General features: G+C 38.9%; 1 protein-coding gene across 4 annotated transcripts in view; it reads right to left on the minus strand.

The window, feature by feature from the left end:
• The window catches only part of FAM114A1 (family with sequence similarity 114 member A1), a 37,421-nt gene extending 12,695 nt beyond the window's left edge, over positions 1-24,726 (minus strand). Inside the window, exons 1-10 of one of the 4 annotated variants that reach the window (XM_040587402.1) lie at positions 24,656-24,725; positions 23,664-23,754; positions 23,386-23,431; positions 21,989-22,338; positions 20,578-20,665; positions 10,681-10,794; positions 10,413-10,519; positions 8,612-8,746; positions 6,683-6,835; positions 4,280-4,403 (exon numbers count right to left, since the gene is read on the minus strand). In XM_040587402.1, coding sequence (XP_040443336.1) covers positions 4,280-4,403; positions 6,683-6,835; positions 8,612-8,746; positions 10,413-10,519; positions 10,681-10,794; positions 20,578-20,665; positions 21,989-22,330 — 1,063 coding nt within the window. In that variant the 5' untranslated portion in view covers positions 22,331-22,338; positions 23,386-23,431; positions 23,664-23,754; positions 24,656-24,725. Of the gene's footprint in view, positions 1-4,279; positions 4,404-6,682; positions 6,836-8,611; positions 8,747-10,412; positions 10,520-10,680; positions 10,795-20,577; positions 20,666-21,988; positions 22,340-23,385; positions 23,432-23,663; positions 23,755-24,655 lie in introns of those variants that run through there. The other 3 variants (XM_040587411.1, XM_040587394.1, XM_040587420.1) reach the window with 3 other exon arrangements.
• Positions 24,727-24,972: the final 246 nt, after the last annotated feature.

Consider the following 24,972-nt stretch of genomic DNA (forward strand, 5'->3'; position numbering starts at 1 on the left):
TGTTCATTTATTAGGTAGGGCCAGTTTTTCTATTTCTATGCAAATCTTCAGTACTGGGCTGAAAAGCAGAGGGCCATTATTCTCCAATGAGTTTGGGGATTTCGGTAGAACCGTTCACAGTCCACAGTACCTTGCAACATGTGGAAAAGTGGTGGAATCTGACACTCAGATTATACTTTCTAGAGCTAAGGACATTGTACCCTTGCTTGTAAAGACAGTGACCATCTTGGTGCTATAAAATAAACTGGTATTTAGCACAAAGAACTCTTCAGCTGCAGTGACCAAGGAAGGGACTGAGCCTTCCTCTTAACAGCAGGGGAACAGGTCAAGGAGATCGTACTCTGGCAGGCCAAAAAGATGCAGAGAGTTCATTTCACTGCTGCCCTTACCAGTAAATTTTAGCAATAGGACCTTCAGGTTTTGCAATACAGCATCTCTTGGATACACCAAATTTGCTTGTTCTTAGAACAATGGCAAATTGTTTTATAAAGTATAGCATGCTGAAAACTGATAAGCAGTTCACTGGATCAACACAAAGTTATCAAAATTGTTGATAATTGGTACATTCAATTCAATACTCACTTTGGTTACTGTCTCCCTTAACCTCACACATGAATTTTTTGGTGTTAATGGCTTTCAAAATGTAGGTAAAGCTACCTTTTCAGATATTCTCCTCTCATTATTTCATAAACAACTGAAAGGAAAATAAGCTGCAGTGAAAAATACATTAAAGTTACATAATCAAAGTGAGAGGAAACATTAGAGAAGGGTATGGGTATGCATGTGGCTTTCTCCCACCTTTGTCAGAAAATATCTTTTCCTTTTCTTTCTTTTTGTATTCATTTTGCACCTATCTGACTGTTAAGCAAAGACACAGAAAAAACTACAATTCCAGTTTCAAAGTTGCCGAGAACAAAGCCTAGCCCCAGTCCTTTCCCAAAACAGTCCTCTGAAGATCACCGCAGTAATTTCTTCTTGTGTAAACACTTGTGTTTACAGTAGAAACAAAAAGCAGCACTAACATCTCTGAATGAGATTCTGAGAGTCTAGGACAAGAAGGTATCCTGAGAATTTACAAAAACCAAAGTGCCACCCTTTTCAAACACTTGAATGCAAAGTACTAGTTTTCCTCCCAAGTAGTCTTCTTTTTTGCTGAATATATATAGCACTGACAAATTACACCACATAAATAACATGACTGATGATGAGAAAGTGGTAACACTGTGGTAACTAGCAATAAGTGGTAATTAACTTGTTTTCAAATACTGCTCAGTGGCTAGGTAAGATTTAACATTTTCAGACATCATTAGTTAATCACTCTTTTGTAGGGGGGTGGCCTCCTTGCATAGAGGAAAACCCCCACATATTTAATTGATCTAGGAAGAACAAATCAAAATACTACTGAAGGCAAGTTAGTTGTAGTCTTAAACTGTTTAGCAAACACAAACAAAACTCCACAGAATTTTAACGTAGACTGCTACGTTCTGCTAGACTAGCTAGTTTAAGTAAAAATAAATAATGAAACTATTAATGTTTTTAACAGGAGCTTGAGCTGAGAACACAAACTAGGATAAAGTCTTCTCTTCACAGCAAGACATGAGCTGCATTTAAACCTGATCAGTGAACCTGTTGTTAAACTTCACTGTCTTTTATCGGTGCTGGATGCCAAATGATGTTTAAATGTTTTGGTAACATTAAACATAGACCATTTTTTTAGTGTAAATATTAATTATGCCACAGAAATACGCTTAAGGTTCCAAAAGTCATTTCAGGTAAGTGATACCAATTTAATTAAAAAAAAAAAAACAACAAAACCCAAACAATTTAAACCTAGACTCTAAAAGGTAAGCGTGTGCCCAGAAGGATACGTATCAATGCACCCCAGAAAGCTAAACTTATTTGTAAAATATGACTAGAATGCTAAGCATTGTTAATATGGAGTCACTGGAATCCAACTTAAATTATGTGAAAACTGGCAAACTAAAGTATCAATGAAACATTAAACTGTTCAGTAGAACTGTGCTACATGAGGGGAAATGGACATGCCAAATCACATAGAACATTACATGAAAATGCGTGGGACATTGTTTTTATCTAAAAAGGGCAGACAATTGTCATGTAAAAGCCTATTAATGGAATTCTTTAAGTTTTACAAGGTTTTATGCATTTGCTGCATAAATGCACTTAATAAAAACACTAAAGATCCTGCGCATTAAGAAATTCAGGAAAAGGTCTGGTTTCCCTGACTCAGGAGGATGATACGAAGCCTTTTTTCACTCGGACAAGATTTTAATGAACATAACACATTTTTGTGACTGGGAAAGGGACCCAGGCTAGGACACTGTCTAGAAGGGACGTGTCAAAGCACTATGCGGTGGTAAGAGCACTATCAGTGCAGTGTTGGTTGCATGTACTATGGGTTGTGGACTGAAGAAAAAAGTAAAGGCCACATGTCCCAGGTCAGGAGCCTAACCACAGAATTTTAGGCTCAGCTGTAACAGAAAACTGCCTTGAGAAGTGATTAACTTTTCTATTCTTTTGGTGTCCTCCAGTGGAACTAAAATTTATCTGACTTAATACTAATTAATGAAATTTATCTCTAGTTCAAGTAACAATAAATCTTGAACCTGATCACACTAAAGGCTGTGAGTCATTTTGAACTGCAGCCTGAAGTAACACCCATTCAGTTGTGAGGAGAACACGTGTGTGGTTATTATTTATGCTGTCACAGAGAGGAGGAAATGTTTCACCGCTGACTGGTTTGCTTTTGCAGGGGGAAAGCTGCTGGATGCTGGACACTCTGATTTGGTTTGTTTGTTTTTTTAAGGTGCTCATTGCCTTGGTCCCAGACTATTTAAAAGGCTAGCTAATGTTTCAAGGAACATGATCAGCAGCTGTGTTTCACTGAAAAAAACAGAACTTCCCACCACCAGAGAAAACATCACTTTGTGCAACGAATGGACTTTTTCCTGAAGGCTGGTTTCAAAGCAAGGAAATATTTCCCACAGTAATTAAGGAACAACAGTCATCTCATGAATCCTCACTCTTAAGCAGTTAATACACTTTCTTGACTTCTGTTTCTCACAACCTCACAGAGGAGCATGGGGTTTTAAGGAGTAACAAGGGGTAGGGGGGGAGCACAAAACTCTACTGTACTCTACTTTACACTGACCGCTCGTTGTCCACCCAAGAAGAAACAATAAGCTCCCTGTGAAAGACATCAGGCATACTGAATAAGCACTGCTTAGAAAGCACAGTCTGACAAGAAAAGACTCATGTGGATGTTAACACAGTTTTTCTAGCTTTTCTGAAGGCTAGAGAAATCATACCTCACCATCCTGTAAAATGTAGGCTTTATGGGTAAAGCACCCTTGAGAAGATCAAGAAGATGTGGAACAAGTATCTTTTTATGTTTCTGTGCTTCTGAAACACAACAACGTGGTGTTCAATAGCATAAGCCAGTCTTCAGTCACATCAAAGGGACTGCTTCTGTTAGCTAGAAGAGGTTTGGTATGGATCTCACAGGCCTGGACATGTGCCCTATGGTGACTTTAGGCTAACTTCTTACCCTCTGTTTTCAGCCTGTTCTGGGGAATGCCAAAATTCCTGTTTAAGACACCTATTTTGTCCCCAACCAAATCACCCACCCATTTTATTGTAACTTTTGCAAGCTGATCTGTGGACTGTCATGCTTGTCCCATTCTCTTCAGTGCTGTGCACTATGACATAGTTATGGCATGCTTCTGGTTGCTTTGACTTCTCACACTTCACATGTCACATCTTGCCAAGCAATACCTAGAAAGCCACTATGTTTCAAAGTGACTTTCATTTAAAAAGTTCAGGGTTCTTAAGTCTCTATTACACTCTACCTTTTCCCTATCTAGTAAGGCAGGGTGCAAAGCGAGGAGGAAGTTGCTAAACGGAAAAGCATTGCTAAACACCCCAAAACATTCAGATTACACAATTTCATAAACAGATTCTGTAAGAAAACCTCAGTTATTCAAAAGGTTATAATTTTCCCTTATTTATCTTTTGCTTTCACTGATGATACAGCAAAGTAATATATTTCCTTACATTTCCTATATCTCACACTTCAATTACAATATAAATTCAAAATTAAGCATTGATCAGCTTCCACAACTTCTATAGAGAATTAATTTTAATGACTACCTTATGAAGAGTATTAGGATATCAGAAATTCTAGTATGGATTGTAATTTTTAAAATTACTGTATACAAAAGTAACAATTACTCCTATAATTTTCTATATTTCCAGTTACCTTTCTGTGCCTGCACCACTTCATCATCTGATTCCTTTGGAACAAAAATCTCTTTTATAGCAATTAAATCATTTTTCACGGTCTCCAACTGCTCTCCATCAAGTGTTGCTAAATATGACTGAATCTGTAAAAGAAAGGACAGTAAGCATTGCTAACCAAAACTGAGCATTTCTTAAATGCTGATTTAGAGCCTGATACCAAAATAGGCTAAGAAGTGGAAACTTCCATTATGCTCCAACCTTGTCTACAACGTTTCAATGTAGACACATTTTTGGTTCTCATCAACATTTGATTATCACAAAAATTACACCAGCCTTGCAAGATCATCAGGTCTCTACCTTCTCCCAGAACATTAGTTTTGAATTATAAATCTATGGTTTAATTGCAATCTGTTATAAGCATTTTGAGATTGCTTGGAAGACAGCAGGCAAAAAGAGCACAGGTAAAATTCATGGTTAGTCTGAGGACTCACAGGAGTTGAAAAAAGAAGCCTGTTTCCCCTCCTTCAAAATGCAACCAAAATTACTGACAGTCTACCAGTCCACCTGTTCTGAAGAATGCATTGACAGGTCTTTGCATGTCTCAGGTATCTGCGGGTCCCTGCGTATCTAATAAGGTGGCATGCCTAAGAGGGACAGAAACAGATTCTTTGAATCACTGTTAGTTTGCCTAAGAGGGATGGAAACAGATTCCTTGAATCACTTGTTTTACAGTTATATGGTGTTAATCCCTTGATTGCATTCTCTGCCTATGGAAGCCAAGAGAAATCCTTTCTCCCCCCTTGATACAAAATTTTACTTTTAGGTTTTTTTCAAGGGAATTTTTTTAAGCTTGCTTGACAAATGTGCAGACTGGCTCAGTGAGAGACTGGGGAAAGATGTTACTTTCATACCTGCCTCCTTGGTGTGTCCAGCTCCCATGCTCAGGGTTAAATACAAGATGAAGTTGGGAGACCCGACTCAGGTTGTGAAAGACCACCTGGGGCTTTTCTGTCCCTCTTTGTAGCATTATCCATTTCATAGTAATAAATGGGAACTTTTAAAATGGCAACTTTCAAAATAAAAGCTTAAAAATATTTTTAAATCCTTGCTATTAGAAGCACATAGGACATTAGCAACACCTTCAGTTTCTCATGTGCTCCTCCTTTGGCTTTTGGGCTGTTAGTACAGGTCTCTAAGCTTATAGTACTGTACATGCTTGGGGTGTGTGTTTGTGTGTGTATGGTAATTGGAATATTTATCATAGAATGGGACTTGTTGACCCCCATAGTTGCATTCAATCCTAACTGAAGTAAGTAGGACTATGAACAAGGGGTTATCTAGGATGTAACATGAAGCACATCAGAAAATGGTAACAACCTGCACAAGTCTTACTTAACCTGTGGTATTTCACAGTAAAAGAAAAAGAGTGTTGACAATTAACTTGATCTTGATTTCTATTTCTCGCTTTGCTGTTTTGTGGGTTTTTTGTTGTTGGGTTTTTTCCAAAAGCAGGCCCTTGAACCTTACATGGAAGTTTTGAATTTCTAATTTTTCATTTAGACATAATTGCAAAAATTTAAAACGTGGACAGTATGCACTTAGCTGTTATTAATATAAGCTTCTTTTATTTGTGAGAGCAAATAGAACATTTAAAAAAATAAGCTGGTTACTTTTTATTAAAAATAACCCAGAGGGCAAGGACTGCTAATTACAAAAACAAACAAGAAGAAAACTTGCATTTTAATAAACTTATTCAGAAAACTGTTTTATTACAAAATACTGCTGCTGGGATTCTACAAAATTATGTTAATCTACTGTCAGAGAGCTACTATTCTACTAGCAGAGTCTATAAATTGACAGCTGAAATTAAAAAATATATTTATCATACAGGCCATAGTAACATTAGCATGTTCTTCAGAGAGACATCTTTACACTTCCAGTAATAATATCTTAGGGTAGTTTTATGTAACTTTAAAAACTAACACAATAAAAAAGGCTTATGAATTGGATAAGTAATCTGGGATTCATTTTAATTCACCAGCCTTCATGTGTAGTAGGCCTGGAATTCCTGAAAGTAAGTATCGGAGCCCGATACAAAACCAAAAGACTTCAACCACCTTGAAAATGCTGAAAAGACATATGCATTGTGTCACAAGCTGAAAAATATAGACTATACACAGTCCTAACAAAAATAACATTCAGTTAAGAATGTTTGTTAGTTTGGAGTCAACCTTGGAGTTAAAATTTTAGGTGTATTGAGACTGATTTCCTGAAGCCAATGATTGGCCCATGGGACCAATCCAGCTTTCTCTGAAGTTGATGGAAAACTTACTGTTCATTCCCTATGTACTTGCAGAGTGAAATTTATGTAAAGATCAATTTTTTACCAACCATTTTGATTTATGCTGTCTGCATACTGTACCTGAGCTTCACTTTCATTTGACAGGATTTCCAGAGCTTCAAGATGAGACAAACCTTGGAATTCATCAAAAAGTAGTCCATAATGTGCTGTTCTTTCAACTGTAACTTGCTGGGCCCGCCTCTGTTTCTCTTTTTCTTTAGCTTCTCTCAACAGCTGCAAAAATACACATCATTCCTGTTGTTTTATTGGTAGTGCTGTAGGTATAACAGATTTTATTACTTCCTGCTTCTGCTTGTCTAGGAAACTAATAAAATTTGGGACTATAATCACACCTGCAAAGCTGAAATATCTAACTTTTTGGATAAACTTTTCTAATAAAATATTTAAGTAGTATTCCAAGTGTGGTTTTCCCAATGGCAATTGCTAACCATCTTTTTAAAAAAAAACAATGAACAAACAAATAATCATATGTTCTCAAAAGCAATGTCAGCTATGGATACTGTATAAGAAATTTTGCCACCAACTAAAATGAAAATAAAATGAAAAGGACTACTTCATACACAGCCTTAGAGAGTCATGCAATCCATTCCACAGACCACAAAATGGGAAGACTATTATTTTCAGGACCTGCCTACCTACTTGCATAAATAATGCACCTATATAAACATTTCCTGTACAATGTTTTTAGCAGATATTAAAGTCAGTTTTATGTGACAGCAAGACTGACAGAAGAGACTGGCCTAATAAGGTGTGTTTTCTACCAAAACTGGGGCAGAACTACACTCCATGTACTTGGGGATATTTTGGAGTGATCTTCTTACACACTTAAATTAGTGTACAAGGATAGAATAGTGTATAGAATAGGATCTTCTATTCCAGGAAGGAATGGCCTGTCATATGAATGTACTGTAAATTAAAAAGTAAAGCTGGTAAATACATCTGAACTGCATCTCAAGTCACATATAAGCCTCTGAATACAGATTAACTCTCGCCACTTACACTATTCCATAATCAAAATTTCTACAATGTTGTCTTCAGTTATTCACTTGTTACAGAAGACTTACAACAGTAGATTTTTTTCAGTCTCCACCTTCCAAAGATCATTGACAAAGTTTTATGTAAAAATCACCAAAAAGCAAGCACTACCTTATGTGACCTATGAGAACTGATTCATGTCACTTTCTGACTCATCTTTTATGTGTGAATTAATGCGTATTGTTTAGAAAGGTATTCTCAAAAGCTGGTTTTAACCCTGTGGGCCTTAAGAAGCTTTACTTGCTTTTGGCCTACTACAACAGTATCAGTCTGTTCACACTTAGAATGACAAACACCAAAGACAAAACATCTCATTAGAAGAAAAATACCTTACTCCTCTCTACAAGGAAGTAAACACGTAGTAAAATGAAAGTTTTTTTCAATGTCTATTGATTTCCACAGCCACTCTCCTATCAGTGTCTGGAGAGCTAAAATAATTTTGTACTGACAGCACTTCTGTTTTTATCATACCTCTGGACCTTTAAACATGTATGTAAGTCATGGCTGTAAAAGTTAGTTTTAGTTAAGATGGACATTAAGATCTAACTTTTCACAGCTTTAATTCCTAATGAAACATACATCATATTCCAGTATTACTTATTTCCAAGGAAAGTAGTACAGTGATGTTTGTGCTGGAAGATTACCTATCTACAGCTGTTAGAAATAACACCAACAATTTGATTCTGTCTCCAGAGTGTAATGACTTATCACCACATATACTATCCTATTAAAATCAGGTGTTGCACATGTGATTATACAGAAAAGATGATTTTACATTATCTTTTGTGCCTCTCTGAAGAAAAATAAAGTGGGGCAAATATAAAGCATAATATTTATTTCCATAAGCCTAGCCAATATCTATTTCAATAAATAAAGCCTCTCCCTGAGGCATCTGAAATTCCAGAAAAAGAATCTAAAACTGCATTGACAGAGCTATAGTTAAATAAATCCAACCTGAGATAGAGAAACTGTTCTTGCCATCAGTGTTTTGGTTCTCTTAAATCCAGGATCACTTTCTGCAAGGACATTCATGGTTGTCTTCCCAATAAATTCCAAAGCATCTAAGCCTCCAGATAACACACTTTTCCCCTGTATAAAACAATGCAATGTGGTTACTTTCTTTCCAGTTTATGCTAATATGAACTGTAAAGAGTATTGCTTTTGCTGACACTATCTGTGAACATTCAGGTCCCTAGATCTTCTATACTTCAACGAACAATAGGATTGACACATTTATAAAATTGTTACGTTGTTCTGAATACATTTTCAAGAAGAAAAAACTCAACTATAAAAATATTTCTAGTTAATTAAAAGACTTGTACCAGAGAAACGTTAACACCTGTTGCCAGTAAAAAAAATTATTAAGAATACCACTTTAATTTCATCTGAAGTGACATCTAGTCCATGGGAATATATTTTAGATATGAATAATATGGACCCAAAGTCCATCACGAACAGGATGATCCTACCCTACCTAACCTTTCTTGTTAATGCAATTTTTGACACTTGTGATGACTCTGGAACTTCCTATAGAAATACAGTTGTTTTTCCTGTGTCTTCGTATTAGCATTAGCCCTCACTCACAATTTTTCACGTACACTGAAGAATTTTCACTGGTTAAAGATCCCCATTTCAGTCTGGATTATGTATCTGTCAGATAATCAAATGCTGATGTAACATGATATGTAATGGAAAACCCTACTGAAGTCCCAAATGGCATTACAAGCAACTTACTGAAATCTTCAGTTATTCTTTTTGTTTGGTGACATTCATCACTGTGGTATAGTAGCCTCTCTAGGTTTGCAAGAGCACATTTCTCTTATTTGCAAATTTTATACAATGCTCAGGTAAACTTACTGGTGTCCAGCCCTCAACAAGCTCTACGATGCTCCAGATTCTGTAGCAACAGTCTTAGGAATAGTCAGTAGGAATCTCTCCCTGCTCCCAAAATCTTTGATATTAGAGTGATGAGGTGCTCAGAGTGAACTGGATATGCACTAAAAAAGAACTGCCATTTTTAAAACATGCTCAATGGGGACTTAGTCTTCTATGCCTTTTTAGCTGATGCTTCAAGTCTCTTACAATTTCAAGGGAAACGCCACACTGAAAAGATCAGAGGAAAACATTTGCTATGGCAATAATGTGTAAAAAATGTCAGGGAAGAAGATTAAACAAAAATTTATTTGAGAACAGTACGGTACAGGAGTTTGCAAAAGTTGAAACACAGAGAAACAGAAAAGGGTGAAGTGCAACACACAGGAGATATATGGAGACCGTAACAGGAAAGAACTGTGGACGAGAGATTTTGCCTCACTGAGTCTGCAATCAGACCATCTTCAGGGAAGGCTAATATGAAATGAGACACTAGATAGAGAGGTGAAGGTAAGGGCCAGGGACTAACAATGCACAGTTTAGTAGAAGCCTTCAAATAAGCGAATGGAGTATTTTCTTATTTTACCTGCCTTCAAAAATTATTAAAAATATTAACATACTTTCTCTGGAAGGACTTAACTGGAAAAAAAAATCAGATGATGGTACAAGATTTCCCAGAAATCTTTTTTCTTGCAATAGAATTTGCAGAATTCTATGTAGTTTAGGAGAATACCATATTTTTCACTGAAAATGATGCTAAAGTAGTAAATGACTTAGTTGATTTTACAAAGAGCTACAACTTAACAAATGGGACCTACAGTGAAGCTGCACCTAAAAATGATGAAGAATGATTAGAGCACAGAGGCCAGCTAAAAAGACTCACTGTGTTCTGTACAGCATGAGTGAAAGCTGACAACATGCCACGAGATCCAGACGAAGGAGAAGAAGGAGTATTCTCAGATGAGCTTTGGTCCAGAGAATCTTCTGCTTCTAACAAAATTTAAAAAAAGCAAGTTACAGCATACTTTCATCTCTACTAGTCACAAATTACATTAAACTGGATTCTGTGGTCAAAATCCTATAATTTTGTAAATTGGACTAATTTGGCAGTGTCAAAGAGGTTTGTCCAATTTCAGTGAACTTGAACTTACGTATAATTGGTGTTTCAGCTGCAGGAGGCACTGCTGTTTCCGAAGATGCTGAACTTGTGTTATGAATTCCTAGGGTAGTTCCTGCTTTTTCCTTCACTGCTGTTATGCCATGACCTGCAGCAGAAGCATATTCTAGATTATACAATTTGAAAACTTACTACTAACACTGCATAGTGTTCTTACACTCCACAAATGACAACAATCAGAGTTAACTATTAAACTTACCTCATCGCTTAATTTTTTTCTAGGTTAAGAATTCACTTGTTCTACTATATCCAGTGTATTAACTGACCAGAAACACTAAAGCTAAAATATGATACAAATGACATTAGATCTGAAATGTAAAACTTGTTTCCATGGCACACGTAAGTTTAGTTGCCTGCTTTTCAAAATGCTAAATATGCTATTACAATCACCTTAAACAGAAACTGATGGTCCTCCTAATGCTGTAGGGTTTGGTCCCATCTAGTTTTCAGAGGTCTAGAACAATTAACCCACAAGTAATGGACTATGGGTGACTGCAGGGCTGAGGTAAGGAATCTGTTCCTCAGTCTGCTGCATAGGTGCAATGTTAGGGAAGTATTTTAGAAATCCTTGAAGTTATGTCAGGATTTAAGCTCCTCGGTTGCTCATTTGAAGTCAGATTTTAAAGTGTCTCTCCTCAAAGCTGCTATTTAAATATACTTTATTTATCAGTGTGTGTCTATATATGTGTATATATATGTGTATATATATATATATATATAAAACAGATATACCAGTAAAGTCTGCTGGTGTCAGATGACACAGAATTATTGTTCCAGCAGTAGCTGATCTCCTACAGAGATTTCACCACCTTTACCCGACACATACATAGTGACCCCCTAACTCTCTGTTCTATTAAAATGGTCTAGTTTAATGTAAAGAATATATGTTATTACTGGTTTTATCTGAATAGTTTTGACAGAATGGGATTGCTTTGCCACTTTTCTACACAGAGTTTATTTACATTAGCAGATCACATGGACTGGTAACATCCTGCTATAGGACAGGCTGGTATTGGCTGGTAGTCAGCAAAATGAGGCAACAGTTTCCTGATCTGCATTAACTGTAGCTGAAAAACACTGCCCTTAAAAAAGACTACCCTCAAATTATCTGCCTATTCTGCTTCTGGATATATCCACAACTATGTTCATGGTATGTTTCTCTCGTTACAAATGATCCACCTAGTACATCTTCCTTACCTGGAAGTTTCTGCCTATCAGATGAGATGCAGTAAGTAAACAACCAACCAGGCAAGCAATGCTTCTTTCTAACACAAAATGAAACGGCTTTGGTGACCCTATTTGATTTTTTCTTGCACAACATACCATTACTGCATCTCACATAAAGCTGATTACTTCTAGCAGTAGGACAATACAGAGTGCTTTAACTATTTGCCGAACTACTTATGAGAAGTATTAATGACAATTTCGTACTTCTTTGCTTTGTCACCTTAAAATGAGCTGTAAATAGATAAAAGATTTCAGAAAAGGCATTAATACAGATGCTCAGGAAGATACTTAGACATCTAAGGCATGAAGTCAAACATAACAATTCATTAACTGTTGTCCATACTTTCACACAATTGTGTGCACTTTCTATTAGAAAAGTTCAAAGCCTCTTTTCTGAGTTACATTAACTACAGCAAAATAGCCTATCATTTGCCAGTGCTCTGCAGTGTTCTGAATAAACATATACATATATATGTGTGTGTGTGTGTGACCATAAAAATATGCCTTTGAACATCTGATTAAAGAAGGATGTAGCAAAACTACCTGAAATGGAATAGGAAGAAGGAAAGCTTAGATTTATGATTCTATAATTTCCAGATGGGTTGCACATCAGGTGCTCTATGAATTCAGTAATAAATATACTGTAGAAAACATATGTGAAACAGCACTACTGAAAGATCACATACAAGAAAACTGGAGTATCTGAGGAGGTAAACAGAAATAACAGATGTCCCCTAAGGAACAGACAAGCAGAAAGAAGTAATTTTCTATACAACAGCCTAAGCTGCACAGGGTCCTGATGTTTTACGAAAACAGAGAGACTAGGCAGGTAAATGTTTTACCTCTCTAAAGAAAAGATGACCCTTGTCTATTTTGTTTCATGTCTTACAAAACGTAGCAGCATGTTGAACTGTACCAGGTTGCGCACCACAGTGATTTAAGCCATCGCTGGACAACTTCTTGCCTTTTGCAAAATCTGTTCCAGTGCAGATACTGGAGAGCAGTGTACTACTTTGTCTAATCCAGATTTCCTGAATTTAATTGATTCAATGAAAATATTAGCATGAATAGATTCTATAGCAATTTATTTACTCTCCAAATCCCTGGGACTCACTTAAATATCTATTAATTGTGCTTTAAAACTAGTAGATACTCCATGTCACATTTCATTCTACTTCTGCTCACAACTTTTTAAATGAGCAAAAGAGTTCTATTCTTACCATTGACTTAATTTTTCTCAAGGATCTGACTTGCTAACAAAGTACTATTGTCCTGTAATTATATAAAAAATTAACTATAAACATTAAGCAAAGATTTCCTTTTAACTGTGTGCAAAAGTTACGGATTTTCAGATTAATTTTCCATTTTTTTTTCTCTATCTAAACATTATTTTTTTATATATATATTCTGTAATTTGGTTCTCATAGTTTTGCAGACAAGCTTGTATTTCCAAAAGAAAGCACACAGTTGCTGCACTGATATTTACAGACTTACAAAAGGCAGCATCTTCAGGGCTGTGGTTACATGCGCTAGAATGATACAAATATTTCAGGTCAGTTAGGAGTGGTTTTGCTGACTGATCTGTATGGCATGTGTGTTTGACTACAACAACAAAACCAGATGAGATCTGAAGAACACAACTGAAGCAAGTCAGCACTGTTAAGATACACGCACAAACATAGCAGAAGCACATGTTGCTTTGGAAATGAAAGTGATTATTTGTAATTTCAAACGGCACAGAAATAAAAGAGGTTATAGGAGATGAACCTACATTTTAGAGATAAAGGTGCACTGGTTTTGTTACACTGTGTGGTAACACAGCTGACCTGATACTGTAAACTTAGGAACACCACCGATGCCTCCATTTACTCATCTGTAACAGCGGATAACAAAAGAGCTATGCAATGGGTTATATTAACTGCATTCTTTTTGAAGAAAGCATGCTTTTTTTTCCTATGTTGTTGCTTTTCTTTTTCTTGCCTTCATGATTTCTTTTCCTTCTATTGGCTAGCAGTTTCAGCAGAATATTGTTGTTCATCTTGCTAGCTTAAATCTTTCATTTGCAAAGGAAGGTTTTGCAAGCAGTGCCTGAAAATGTGGCCTGCCTTTGAATTTGCCTGATCTGCCCAAGGCCAGATTACAGCGCTCACAAATGCTTTAGTCAGATACATCCCACTTCACTTTAGGCTCTAGGCTCTCTTATCTTCCACCTCTCAGTTTAGAAGCTTTGGATTCCCTGCAGAGCTGAGAGAGGCCAACAGACACCTATGGAGGGCAGTTAAGCACATCTGAAATCTAAACCATGCTCTGCAGGAATCGCTGTCCCTTGTCAATCTAGTACTCCCAGGAAACTGGACTCCCTGCTTCAGTGGTATAAATGGGGAGGAAAAGTTCGAAATTTTGCCCCTGGCTAGCACACAGTTTTTGTAATCTGTGTTGCACCATGGGGGCATTTCTGATGGAAGCTTCATCTGGTTCAAACTGGCCTTAAATTCGCATCTGACATTGACTGAGAAACTGAGGAACCCGAAGATGGCTGAGGGGGAATCACTCTACTATATGAAATATAGATACGTGGAAAAGCCAGCTGTGCTCTAGTTTTGTACACTAAAAAAAGTGGGACCCCACTGTGCTTACTTTAAGGCTATCCTACTGGCACTCCATTCACTTCAAGACTGTAGAAAAATTCTCTTCCATGTAGTTAAAATAAAAACACAGGATACATTCTGATAATACCTATGCTGTCCAGTCTGTAAATCAGGAATAACTCCAATTACGTTGTGGTAAATGAGACTAGTTTCAGATCTCCTTACTGCAATGGTAAAATGTTTTAATAATAGCAGTAGGCATAAAGGCTGCTACAACAGATTATTGGTCCTCAACCTCTTCTAGATCACAAACCCATGTTGAAAGACATGATGAAAGCAGACGGGACTGCCATCCCCAAAAGCATGTCCACAATTTCTTCCATCCCTTACTTGTATTCAGCATTCTTAAAAAGAAGGAACAGTGCTAAAGGGAGTTGCTGCTACAGCAGCTGTAAAGTGTTATTTACAAAATAACTTGAGTGACCACCATGTGATTTCAGGCCCCAAACCAGTTTTCCCTGAATCAGCTGAATTTATGCAATGGAAAAAAAAGAAAAAAAAGTAGTCTTCTGAAGAGATTAACTGCCCTTTCTATGGTCATATATGGTACAAGCATAATATCTAGCCTTTGGGGGTTTTTTAGATCATTCTTTACTTCACAAGAGGAGAATGGAAACAATATCCACATAATTGCAATACTTTAATTTCACCTTATCTGAAGCATTTGCATTTCTGTTCCACAGACTTCAATTTAAGCTATGCAATGCTGATTATTACACATATCCATGCGTAATATCGAAGCTCATGAACACAGTGACACCATAAGTGACATTTCCTTCTGTCATACTGAGTGACAAGAAAAAGTTTTCAGCATAACACGGAGAACTATGGGTGTCTGATATTTTGCTGTGCCATTCTGCTAGGTAAAGAACTAGATGAGGAATATACACAAGCACAAAATAATCAAGAGAGCAGAATATTAATTACAAGTAATACGTGAGGGAGATGCATTAAGCAGCCTTACTGTATGAATTTCAGAGGCCTTGTAAATTAAATAGCTGTGTTTGTATTGACAGATGCTAGTCTTATCAATAGCACTAGATATAAAAAAGCCCAGACTTACATGGAGTGAAGCACATGCATACAGCATGACAGAGAACAGACTTTCCTTGGAAATGAAGCTGGTTGAGCACCATAACTCAAGCACCTTATGAACACCATAATTCATCCATACAAAGCAATACAGCATATGAAAGGCAAGGCTTGTAGGTGAAGGTAGTAATTTTCATTATGCTAGCAGGTAGCTTAGTTAGAAAAAAAATACCAAACAGGCAAGCTTTCAAGCATACAAGCTGGTTTTAAAAATGGAAGTCACAAGCTTCAGGTACAGGCTGAGAATGTATTTTGCCTCACTTAAGCCCTGGGGATAAAAAGTTTGCTGTTACAGCTAAGCTGACCTAAAGGCTTCTTGGTGCTGGTATGGGATGTTCTGCTCCTTCCACGTTCCACACTTGTCTATTCTGCTTGCCCTGGCACTTATCGCAGTGAGCTGGCTGAAGGAACTGAAGAGGAGGAAAATTACTTTTTCTTTCCTCTAGAGTTATTCTGATGTCAGTTTAGCTTCCTGAACTTGATTACTGGGTGCTCGGAGAAGCTTGAGTGCTGGCACAGGGAGGAGGAAGAAACACGCAAGGGAAAGAGAGGTGCAGACTGCACATTTCAGTGGCTGCTAGCCATGAGATTAGTTTAGCTGCAGTGGTAACCCACTGGTAAAGCAGAGTTTTATCAACACTGTTACTAAAAGACTAGATGGTGTAATTGCTACTTTACTACAAAATACAAATTAAAAGAAAGAGGATTAAAAGGTGACAGTTAGTACAAATTATGTCTCCAGATCACAGTGAGCCTACTTCTCCCATCTCATCATCCCAGCAACTATTGCAGGAGATCTACTCCACTGTGGTTCCACAACGGGGAAAAGCAAATTTCTTGCACCTTTTAAATACAAAAGAAAACTCTTTATCTCGTTGATGAGACAGATTCAACAACTTTCTTAGTGTGACATCTAGTGTCAGACACTAAGCATGGTTCAGGCAGTGACTGCTACTAATCCAAAGGCATTACAGATTCTGTTGTGTAGATTAATATCACATCTGTCTTGTGGCAGGGACCTTGATCCAAGTAATGTCTAAATCAGTTCAAAGACAACAGGTATTTCCTTTAGAATACAAAACCACCACGAAAACAGTCACTGGCTATATGTGCAGAGTTAGTTAAAGAGAAGTAAGATACAAATTATATGGAAACTACCTTATTATTAGAAACTAAAATCAGCTATGCTGAATCAATTACAGCCACGCAGTAAAAATGCTAATCTGTTTGGGAGCTCCAAATTAGGGTTTGAAGCATATTGAAACCGAGATCCTTGGAACAATCATTTCAGTTCAGTCTTAAAGAGAAAGGAATGTAAGAAAGATATGTTTTACAGTGAGAACAATCACTCACTGGAAGAACCTCCCCAGGGATGTGGTGGAGTCCCCACTGCTGCAGGTTTTCAAGATGTAACTGGACAAGGTGCTGGATAATCTCACCCAGGCACCCTTTCCCACAAAAGCCTGGACTAGATGGTCTTTTAAGGTCCCTTCCAACATGGGCTGTTCTGTGATACTGTTTGTTAAAAGCTGAATGTATTTGGTTAGGCCTTTAAGATGTTATTTACTCCACCTGAAACTGCTATTTTTACAGAGTACAATTTTTAAGAAAAGTATAAGGGATAGTAAGTGTCTGTCATACTTAGCCAGACAACCAGCAGTGCTGTACAAAGATAACGACAGAGCAACAGAAAAATCACATGCCAAAGGTGTTGCTGATAAGTCTAATTCCAAGAACGCACCTTACTTATACCATTTGCTACACTGAAGGAATAAGCAACATCAAAATGGACTGACTCACGGCAAACCTATTTTCTGATGCAGAACAGGAGATGAAACACTGGTTGAACTGCTCAGATATTAAATGGAGTAACTTGAAGGGGAATAATAAATATTTAATAAAAAGAAGAAATCTTACAGAAATTCCCAATAGGTTTAATTTTTTTTTCTCTCTGTCTTTTGCTAGGAATTATCACGCTGAAGCAGACATATGGTATATGCAGTCCCACATCCTGTCTGATACAGTGAGAGAGAGCAAATACTTCACAAGATCAAGCATGAATTTCCATAACAAACAACTAGGAAATATGCTCTCTTTATCAGGAATATAAACTATTACCTGTTGCATTGATTTCCTGGGACAAATCTAAGGTTATCAACATGGTCTTCCAAGTTACCTTGGGTTCAGTGAACGTGGAAGAAAAGTATATTTGATTTCTCCTTAATTCAAAGTCCATTTTAATAAATTCACAGAGAAAAGTTAGATCTAAAATTATTAGATATTAATATCGGAACTCAACCCTATCCTGATCTCAGGATCAGGAAGTCTGTCTAAGTTGCAGATTCCAGAAAAGGGGAAGAGAAAACAAGGCTTGTGCTGCTTCACATACATCTGGTTCTAGGCTCTTTCCCAGCTGCTGTTGGTCACTGCACCAGAAACTAGATAGTAGACAGGTCTTTGATGTGACATAGTGCAACCATTCTCATGTAAAATTAAAATTATTTTAAAATTTTCTTTTTCCTTTTCTGCATGTGGATGCTCCTTTGCCTAGGCAACTTGACCTGTTCCAACTGTGCTCATTTTTACATAACAGTAAATCTAAAAATATATATAATAGTGATGATATGCCTATTCAAAATAGACAATATCACACAAACTTACCAAGTCAGGCTGCCTTCACAACAGACTTGTTTGCATATTTACACTCTGTGAAGACAGTTGTGATGCTGATACTGTCAGGTAGTATGTTAAGAAGCCAGTATCAGTTAAGCATGAATTTTTAATGTAATCTTTAATGAACCAAGATGTTATATGATCTCTATAAAAATGAGATCACATAATGTAAAAAGTCCATGGAAATCCACAGATACAATGCTGGCAGCAGGTTTTATAGACAAAAGCAACAAACAGCTGTAAAAAAGTATGTCCTGATTAGATAGTAAGATGGGATACAACACACATTCTTTTTCATCTCCCAAACTTTCTGCAACATTTTCAGGCAAGCTTACATCAGCTGGGCCAGAAATATCTATGGCCATAGTGCCCCACAGAAAATGTATACTCTTTGTGACACTAAACTGATTGCTCAGTGAGGCCAAGACTTTTAAGCAACGGAAGGCTGTAAGTGAGAATGCCATTGCAAGCCTACAAGAACAGTAACTGTTCAGTAACAAATAACCTTATTTCTCACAAACATTAGAATGGCCATTTGATAGAACACTATTTATTGCAAAAGCTAAACAGAACATAGATATGGCTATCTCACAGGCAAAACCTGACTGACCTGAAAGAGCTCTGTTTAAGAAACCCTGCTGCAACTGTAAAAATTAACTGAGGAATTGATCAGCATTACAATTCCAACTTATCAACATGCACATACATTTTCTTCTTTAGTTATTTACACTAAGCCCAATTCTTTTCAGAATGCTGTTGTTACGATGATCTGAGAATGTAAGAGAGGCAAGACTCATGGAAGTCTGTGAAAGCAGCACCTGCTACTAGACCTACTAATAGTGTCGGGGAAAAAAGCGGGCAAAATTTTTGACATGAGATGCCCTTCTTCAAGTCTGAAAGGGAAGTGCTAAACTTTAAGGTTAAATACAAGCTGAGAACACTTATGCAGTTCCACAGCTAGTTAAGCTGCCCTTGTCCCTATTGACATGTTCTGTGTGTTCCCATCATTTCCTATTCAGTAACACTTGGGTGATCAAATGGTGAGCCAGATTAGGGAATTTACAAACTGATCCAGCTGAAAAAACAGCTCTTACTTAATTCGTACTTTGCAAAATCAGTTCCATAAACCAGCTCCCCACATCACTACAGGAAAGCTACTGGTAGCGTAAGAGAAGGAAGAAATACATTGCTGGGGCAGGGCAGGCCTGCTCCTTTCAGCAGTGACCTTCACTTATGTCAATTTAAAGACATCTTAGAAATCCATTCCAGGTTTAATAGACATGTCAATTAGTTGGACTGTCTAAAAGAAAAGGTAGTTATGAACTCGAGTGCGGGTGTTACTGAAAAGAAGAGAGGACAGGGGAAGTTCCCTCCTCTGAGGGACAGACAGGATTTATTGCCTATGGAACAGAGGAGGATATAGAGAATTATTTAGCCTTATGTGGGAGAATAAAACCAGTATCTTTGTTGAATCCGTTATTTTTAGTAACTGGCAATTAATTTTAATTCCTAGGTTCATCTTTTGAAGAGGTGTTTTGTGGATCCTTTATGAGAACTGATTAGTTAACAGCTTAGTAGCTGTTGTGTGAGAAATGATTTCCCACTGGTAACTAGGTATTTGCATGCTTTGCTTTTTATCTGTGAGTCTTCGATGTGTAATGATTACGTTTTACATAAAGTCTTCACAAAGTCATTTTATACTGACATACTATTTGAAATGAGAGTATAGGGAGAGGGAGTATAGTATCCATGTTTCAGTATGTTCTATTCCGAAGTCTGGTGTGATAGCTTAACAGTTTGACTGGGTGTCAATGAAAGTTGGAATGATTTATGAGAAGTGAATTTGGATTGTATAGATAGAGGTCATGGTGTATAAACCACAATCATGCAAGTGCACAAATCTGGGTTGGAGTGCTTTCATTTCAAAACCCATAAATCTCTGGCTGATAGTAACAGTATCAGATCATGTACCCCTTCTGTGAAGAAGCCACCACAAGGTAATTCACTAACTTAACAAACAAGCCTAGTACCTTGTCCGTAATCTGACCCAAAGGAATATTTAGGTACTTTGACAGTTTATGGAGATCTTTTTTCCCATTAAAAAAAAATCATGTTTGCTAAGCATATCAGGACAAAACTGTCTATGAATCTCTAAGATGCAACATTAACGTGTCTAATGACACATTAAAATTACAATTTATTTCCATGTACTTTACCGATTGAACACTTACCCACTGTGGCAGAAGCTGATGACAGAAGAGACTTTCCCCAGGTACCCCAAGCTCCCCATCTACTTGCTTTAGATGAGGAGTCTGTGGCCTATAAGAACAAAAATATTACTCCACTGTCTAAAATTCATGTTTTCCAAAGGCAGGAGGAAACACAAAGCTGTCAGGCAACAAAGTCTAGCATTTAATAAATGATGATAGATCAGGTATTATGTGAAGTTCTGTGCACAAGAAAGCAGAATGGGAAGCTTAGCTCAGATCACCTATTCTTGAAAGCACCTAAAAAGATGTCTTTATAAATTCCCTAATATTTCTTCAGGCACCCAATCCTATAAAGCCATACAAGTTTATTAGGGCTATTACTAGGGAGAGGCAGGAACTCGTCTGTTTCCTGAGTTCTACCAGGAGCCAGAGTTAGAGACTTCTCTGCCTGAGTCTCCTCAAAGGTGTAACTCAGTAGATGTGCACAGGGAACGCCTAACAACTGATTTCAATAAAAAGACAGCCAGAGGAGGTGCTGCCCACCTTTACTCTGAAGTGTGGTATTAAGTGATTATCAGTATTCCATATGTAAATCATATTAAGAAACTGTTGTCTCAAGAAAATTTCCAGTAGCATATCATCCCTACACAATCAACTCAAAACCAAAAGCTGAAGTATCCCGAGACAAGCCTGCACTGTACAATGTACAGATCCCTGTGGAGAGACTAAACCAATGTGCTTTAACCTTTTCCAGTTCATGGACGCCTGAAAATTTTTCAGTGGAGATGAGAACATCTTCAGCTATGTCACAGGTATTGGATTTGGATGCTGCATAGACAGTAAAAAGCGCCTTGTTTTTCTTAGTTTTCTTGTATTAACTTCCTGCAATTACTCACAGGACTCCCAAAGGTCTGTGGATCACAAATAAAACACTACTGGCCTAGAATAAGTAAAAAACTACTGGACGTTTCACTGAGCTTTGTGAAACATACACTGGTTTTGTAAAGTCCGTGACTTGAAACCTAGCAAGTGCAAGATTCAGTGCTGCATATGCAGCTTAAAATCTGTCCTCTTCTAGGTTCATTCTGTGAACTGCACGAAGCAGATTTGTACAGAAAGCCAGATAACAAAATCACAGGTGTATTATATCTATGCAAAATGGACTAGATTCTTAGTTAAGATTTAGGCTCTGGTGTAGTTTTACTGCAACCAGGCTAGAAAGACCAAATTAACATCATATTGGCAAAGAGAAATTCAACTATTCCCAGTTTCCAAAAGCTTGATGTTGCTATCTTAACTTAATATTATTCCCATGCAGGCTTTCTGTATACAACTCTAAGCTTTTGTGGAAAACAGCATATACATTGTACAAAATACTGCCCCTACAAAGCAGGGAGGGGAGGGCTTTTATGGAAAAGAAACTATGACTTACTGGGCTGCTTTCTTCATGCAGTGTGTCTTCAGATACAGGTTCTGTATCAAGGCTTACAGTCTCATTGCACTCAGTGGGCATGTCTTCAGTCGCCTCTCCGTTGGAAGGCAGACTTTCAATTATTTTTTCAGTCAAAGGGTTATCATTAATAAATACGTCTCCTTCTTGTCTATTACTGGCACTCTGAGTGGCCCGTCCATGTTCATCTTGTGAAGACTCATGCAAGATCTCAGCTTCCACAAGGTGTGATACTGACTTGTTAGGCAATATCTCACTGTTGGGCACTTCCATTACTTCAGGATTTTCTTCAGATGGGATGCCATCACATACGTCTTCAGACATTTTCAATTCTGAATAAAGAAAATAAATTAAGTCTTTTAGGTTACATAAACATTTGAATGACTATAAAATATGCAGTGTTTACCAGAAGCTATTGTGAATAACATAAGATACTGTGAATACTCTATTCACCTTGCAGGATCTCACTTAAGTATGAAGTGCAGCATTACTGTTTTCCAAGTACAGTCTGGTGAGGGAGAAAGGATGTTCATTTGTCTAGAGAAGTCAAATGTAAGAGTTGCCATGTGGTTAATTCCTAGATTCCCTATTAGACATGTATGAAAGACCACTGGAGAACAGGATAATCTGAGCTGCAATAGCCAAGCAGCTCTTGCTCTCTACATCCAGAGTTTCCTATAGCCTGCTGACTGATGGAGAGGAGGATGACAAACACTACGTGACAAAAACTATAATGATATTTATGTGTTGGAGAAGGGGCATAATTTGAGACATGCCATGGTCCCTGCAACCATTTCATAGACAGGAAGCATTCATTGTTCACACTGTTTCTGCATCCCTTGTCTCAAAGGCATACTGTTTGGGGAGTGCAACACTTCTCACCTGTTCCTAAAATTCCAGCTGTATGATTAAACTTCAGTTTTGAAACCAAGGTAAGCTTACATAAGGTACAGTTATTTTTTTTTTCTAAGTTATGAACCAGTTTTCTTGTATTTGCCCCTTATCTTCCAATGTAACTTATTTTTTCTCAGTATTTTCCACCACTGTGCAGTCATTGGGCTGAGGATCCAGGAATGGAAAGAAATGGCCACTGAGCAACCTCTGCAGCTGATTAAGGAGCAGCACTGGCACAGTCCAAAAGAACTACTGTACAGTGATTACAACTACAACTTACATGTTGACAACAATATGCCTGGCACTCTACTCAGATGACAACCCTTGACAAAAAGTTGACATTGCAAGCTCTTGACCATATGCTGAGTTGTGGGGGTGGGGGTGGGGAAGAAAAAAGCAAAATATGACTGGGATTTAGGAGACATCTGCCTGAGAAGCATGTATGTAAATCACTACATTTTATTAAAGTCTATAGGATCATGTACCTCTGTGTCTTTAGCATCATGTTTATCCCACTTGAATGTAGATGAGCTGTTTCAACAGTTCCAAGAATAGCATTTGGGATCAGTGAACAAGAAACATAAATAAACAAGCACTTGGTATCACTTATATTACTTTAGCTTACACTGTAACTTAATTATCTTTAGAAAACATACATTTACAAGTCAGAATCTTTGCATCTGCCACAAGTATTTGCAGTCTTCTATTACAAATACTATAAAATGCTTTAGTGTAGGTAAATATTGCCATTAACAGTACTCACTGTGTGATGGGCAGCATCACCTGAAGAAAATCGATTTATAAATCAAATTCCACCGTCAGATATGAGGATCCTCTACCAAAACCTGCAAAATCTGTACACACATGCATCATAATTTTGCACAGGGATTAGAGCTGAATAAGAAAATGCCCCTAACCGCTTGTTTAAAGGATCACACATACACGTGCCCATGAATTTCTGCAGGACTGGGTCACCTTTGGGGGCCACTTGGGCCAAGGTCCCTGCAGTTGTCTGCTCAACCTCACCGGCGCACGGCAGGTAGCAGCGAATTACCGCGTCCGTGAGCCGCCGCCTGCCGCGCCCGGCCCGGGGGTAAGGCGCCATCCAAGCTGTCATCAGTGAGGCTACACCGACCTGCATCAGCCCGGACCGCCCCGCCCAGAGGCAACTCCTGCCCACAGGCAGCTCGTGGGGGAGATGCCAAGGCCGGCTCCGGACCGGGCGGCGGGGGAGCGCCCGGCCAGCGGCCGCCACTCGCCCAGAGCCGCCGGCGGCCAGCGGGACCGGCCGACCCTCAGGGGCTGGCGCTGGCGGCACCTGCCGACCCGCCGCCGGCGGAGTTTAATCCCGCCTGGAAAGCAAAGCCAGCCGCCGACGGCCGCCTTCAGACGGGGATCAGCGCCTCCGGGAGGGATAACTTTTTTGGCCGGCGGCACCGCGCTCCCCTTTCGCTCAGCGCCCCTGTCACCTCTGTCACCCCTCCCTCCGCGGGACGCTGCGGGCTGAGGCGACGCCCCCTCGGGCTGCGGCCGCCAGCTCCCCCTGCCACCTGCCCCGCGCTCGGGGAGAAGCGGGGGCAGCCGAGGCGCCGCTCCCTCAAACCCGCAGCAGCCACAGCTTCCCCTTTCCTTTTTTTTTTCTTTTTCTTTTCTTTTCCTTTTTCTTTTCGAAATCCCCTCTGGGGCAGAGTTTAGTGAGGAGCCCGCAGGCAGTTTCAAAAGCGGCAGAAAAGAAGAAATCGCTGCGCTCCTTACCGCTCCGCAGTCCCCCGGCCGGCGCGCCCCCTGCTCCTTCCCCTTCCCCGCCCCGCCACGTCGGCAGCAGCGGGGGGAGGAGGCAGAGCCGGCCGGGCGGCCGCGGGCCGGGCGGCCGCGGGGAGGAGGCAGGGCCGGCTCCTCTTCCCTCGCTCTCCCTCCGTCGCTCTGAGGCGGCCGCCTGTTGCGGAATGGGCGCTCCGCGCCGCTGCTGAGCGGCACCCGGGCTCCGGGCTGCCCCGCCGCCTCAGCCGCCGTTACCGGCCCTGCGAGCCCCCGGCTCTCCGCGGGGCGGCGGGGCGCGGGCTGAGCGGCGC

The sequence above is a fragment of the Falco naumanni genome, chromosome 1 (assembly GCF_017639655.2).
Source record: "Falco naumanni isolate bFalNau1 chromosome 1, bFalNau1.pat, whole genome shotgun sequence".
Lineage (NCBI taxonomy): Eukaryota > Metazoa > Chordata > Aves > Falconiformes > Falconidae > Falco > Falco naumanni.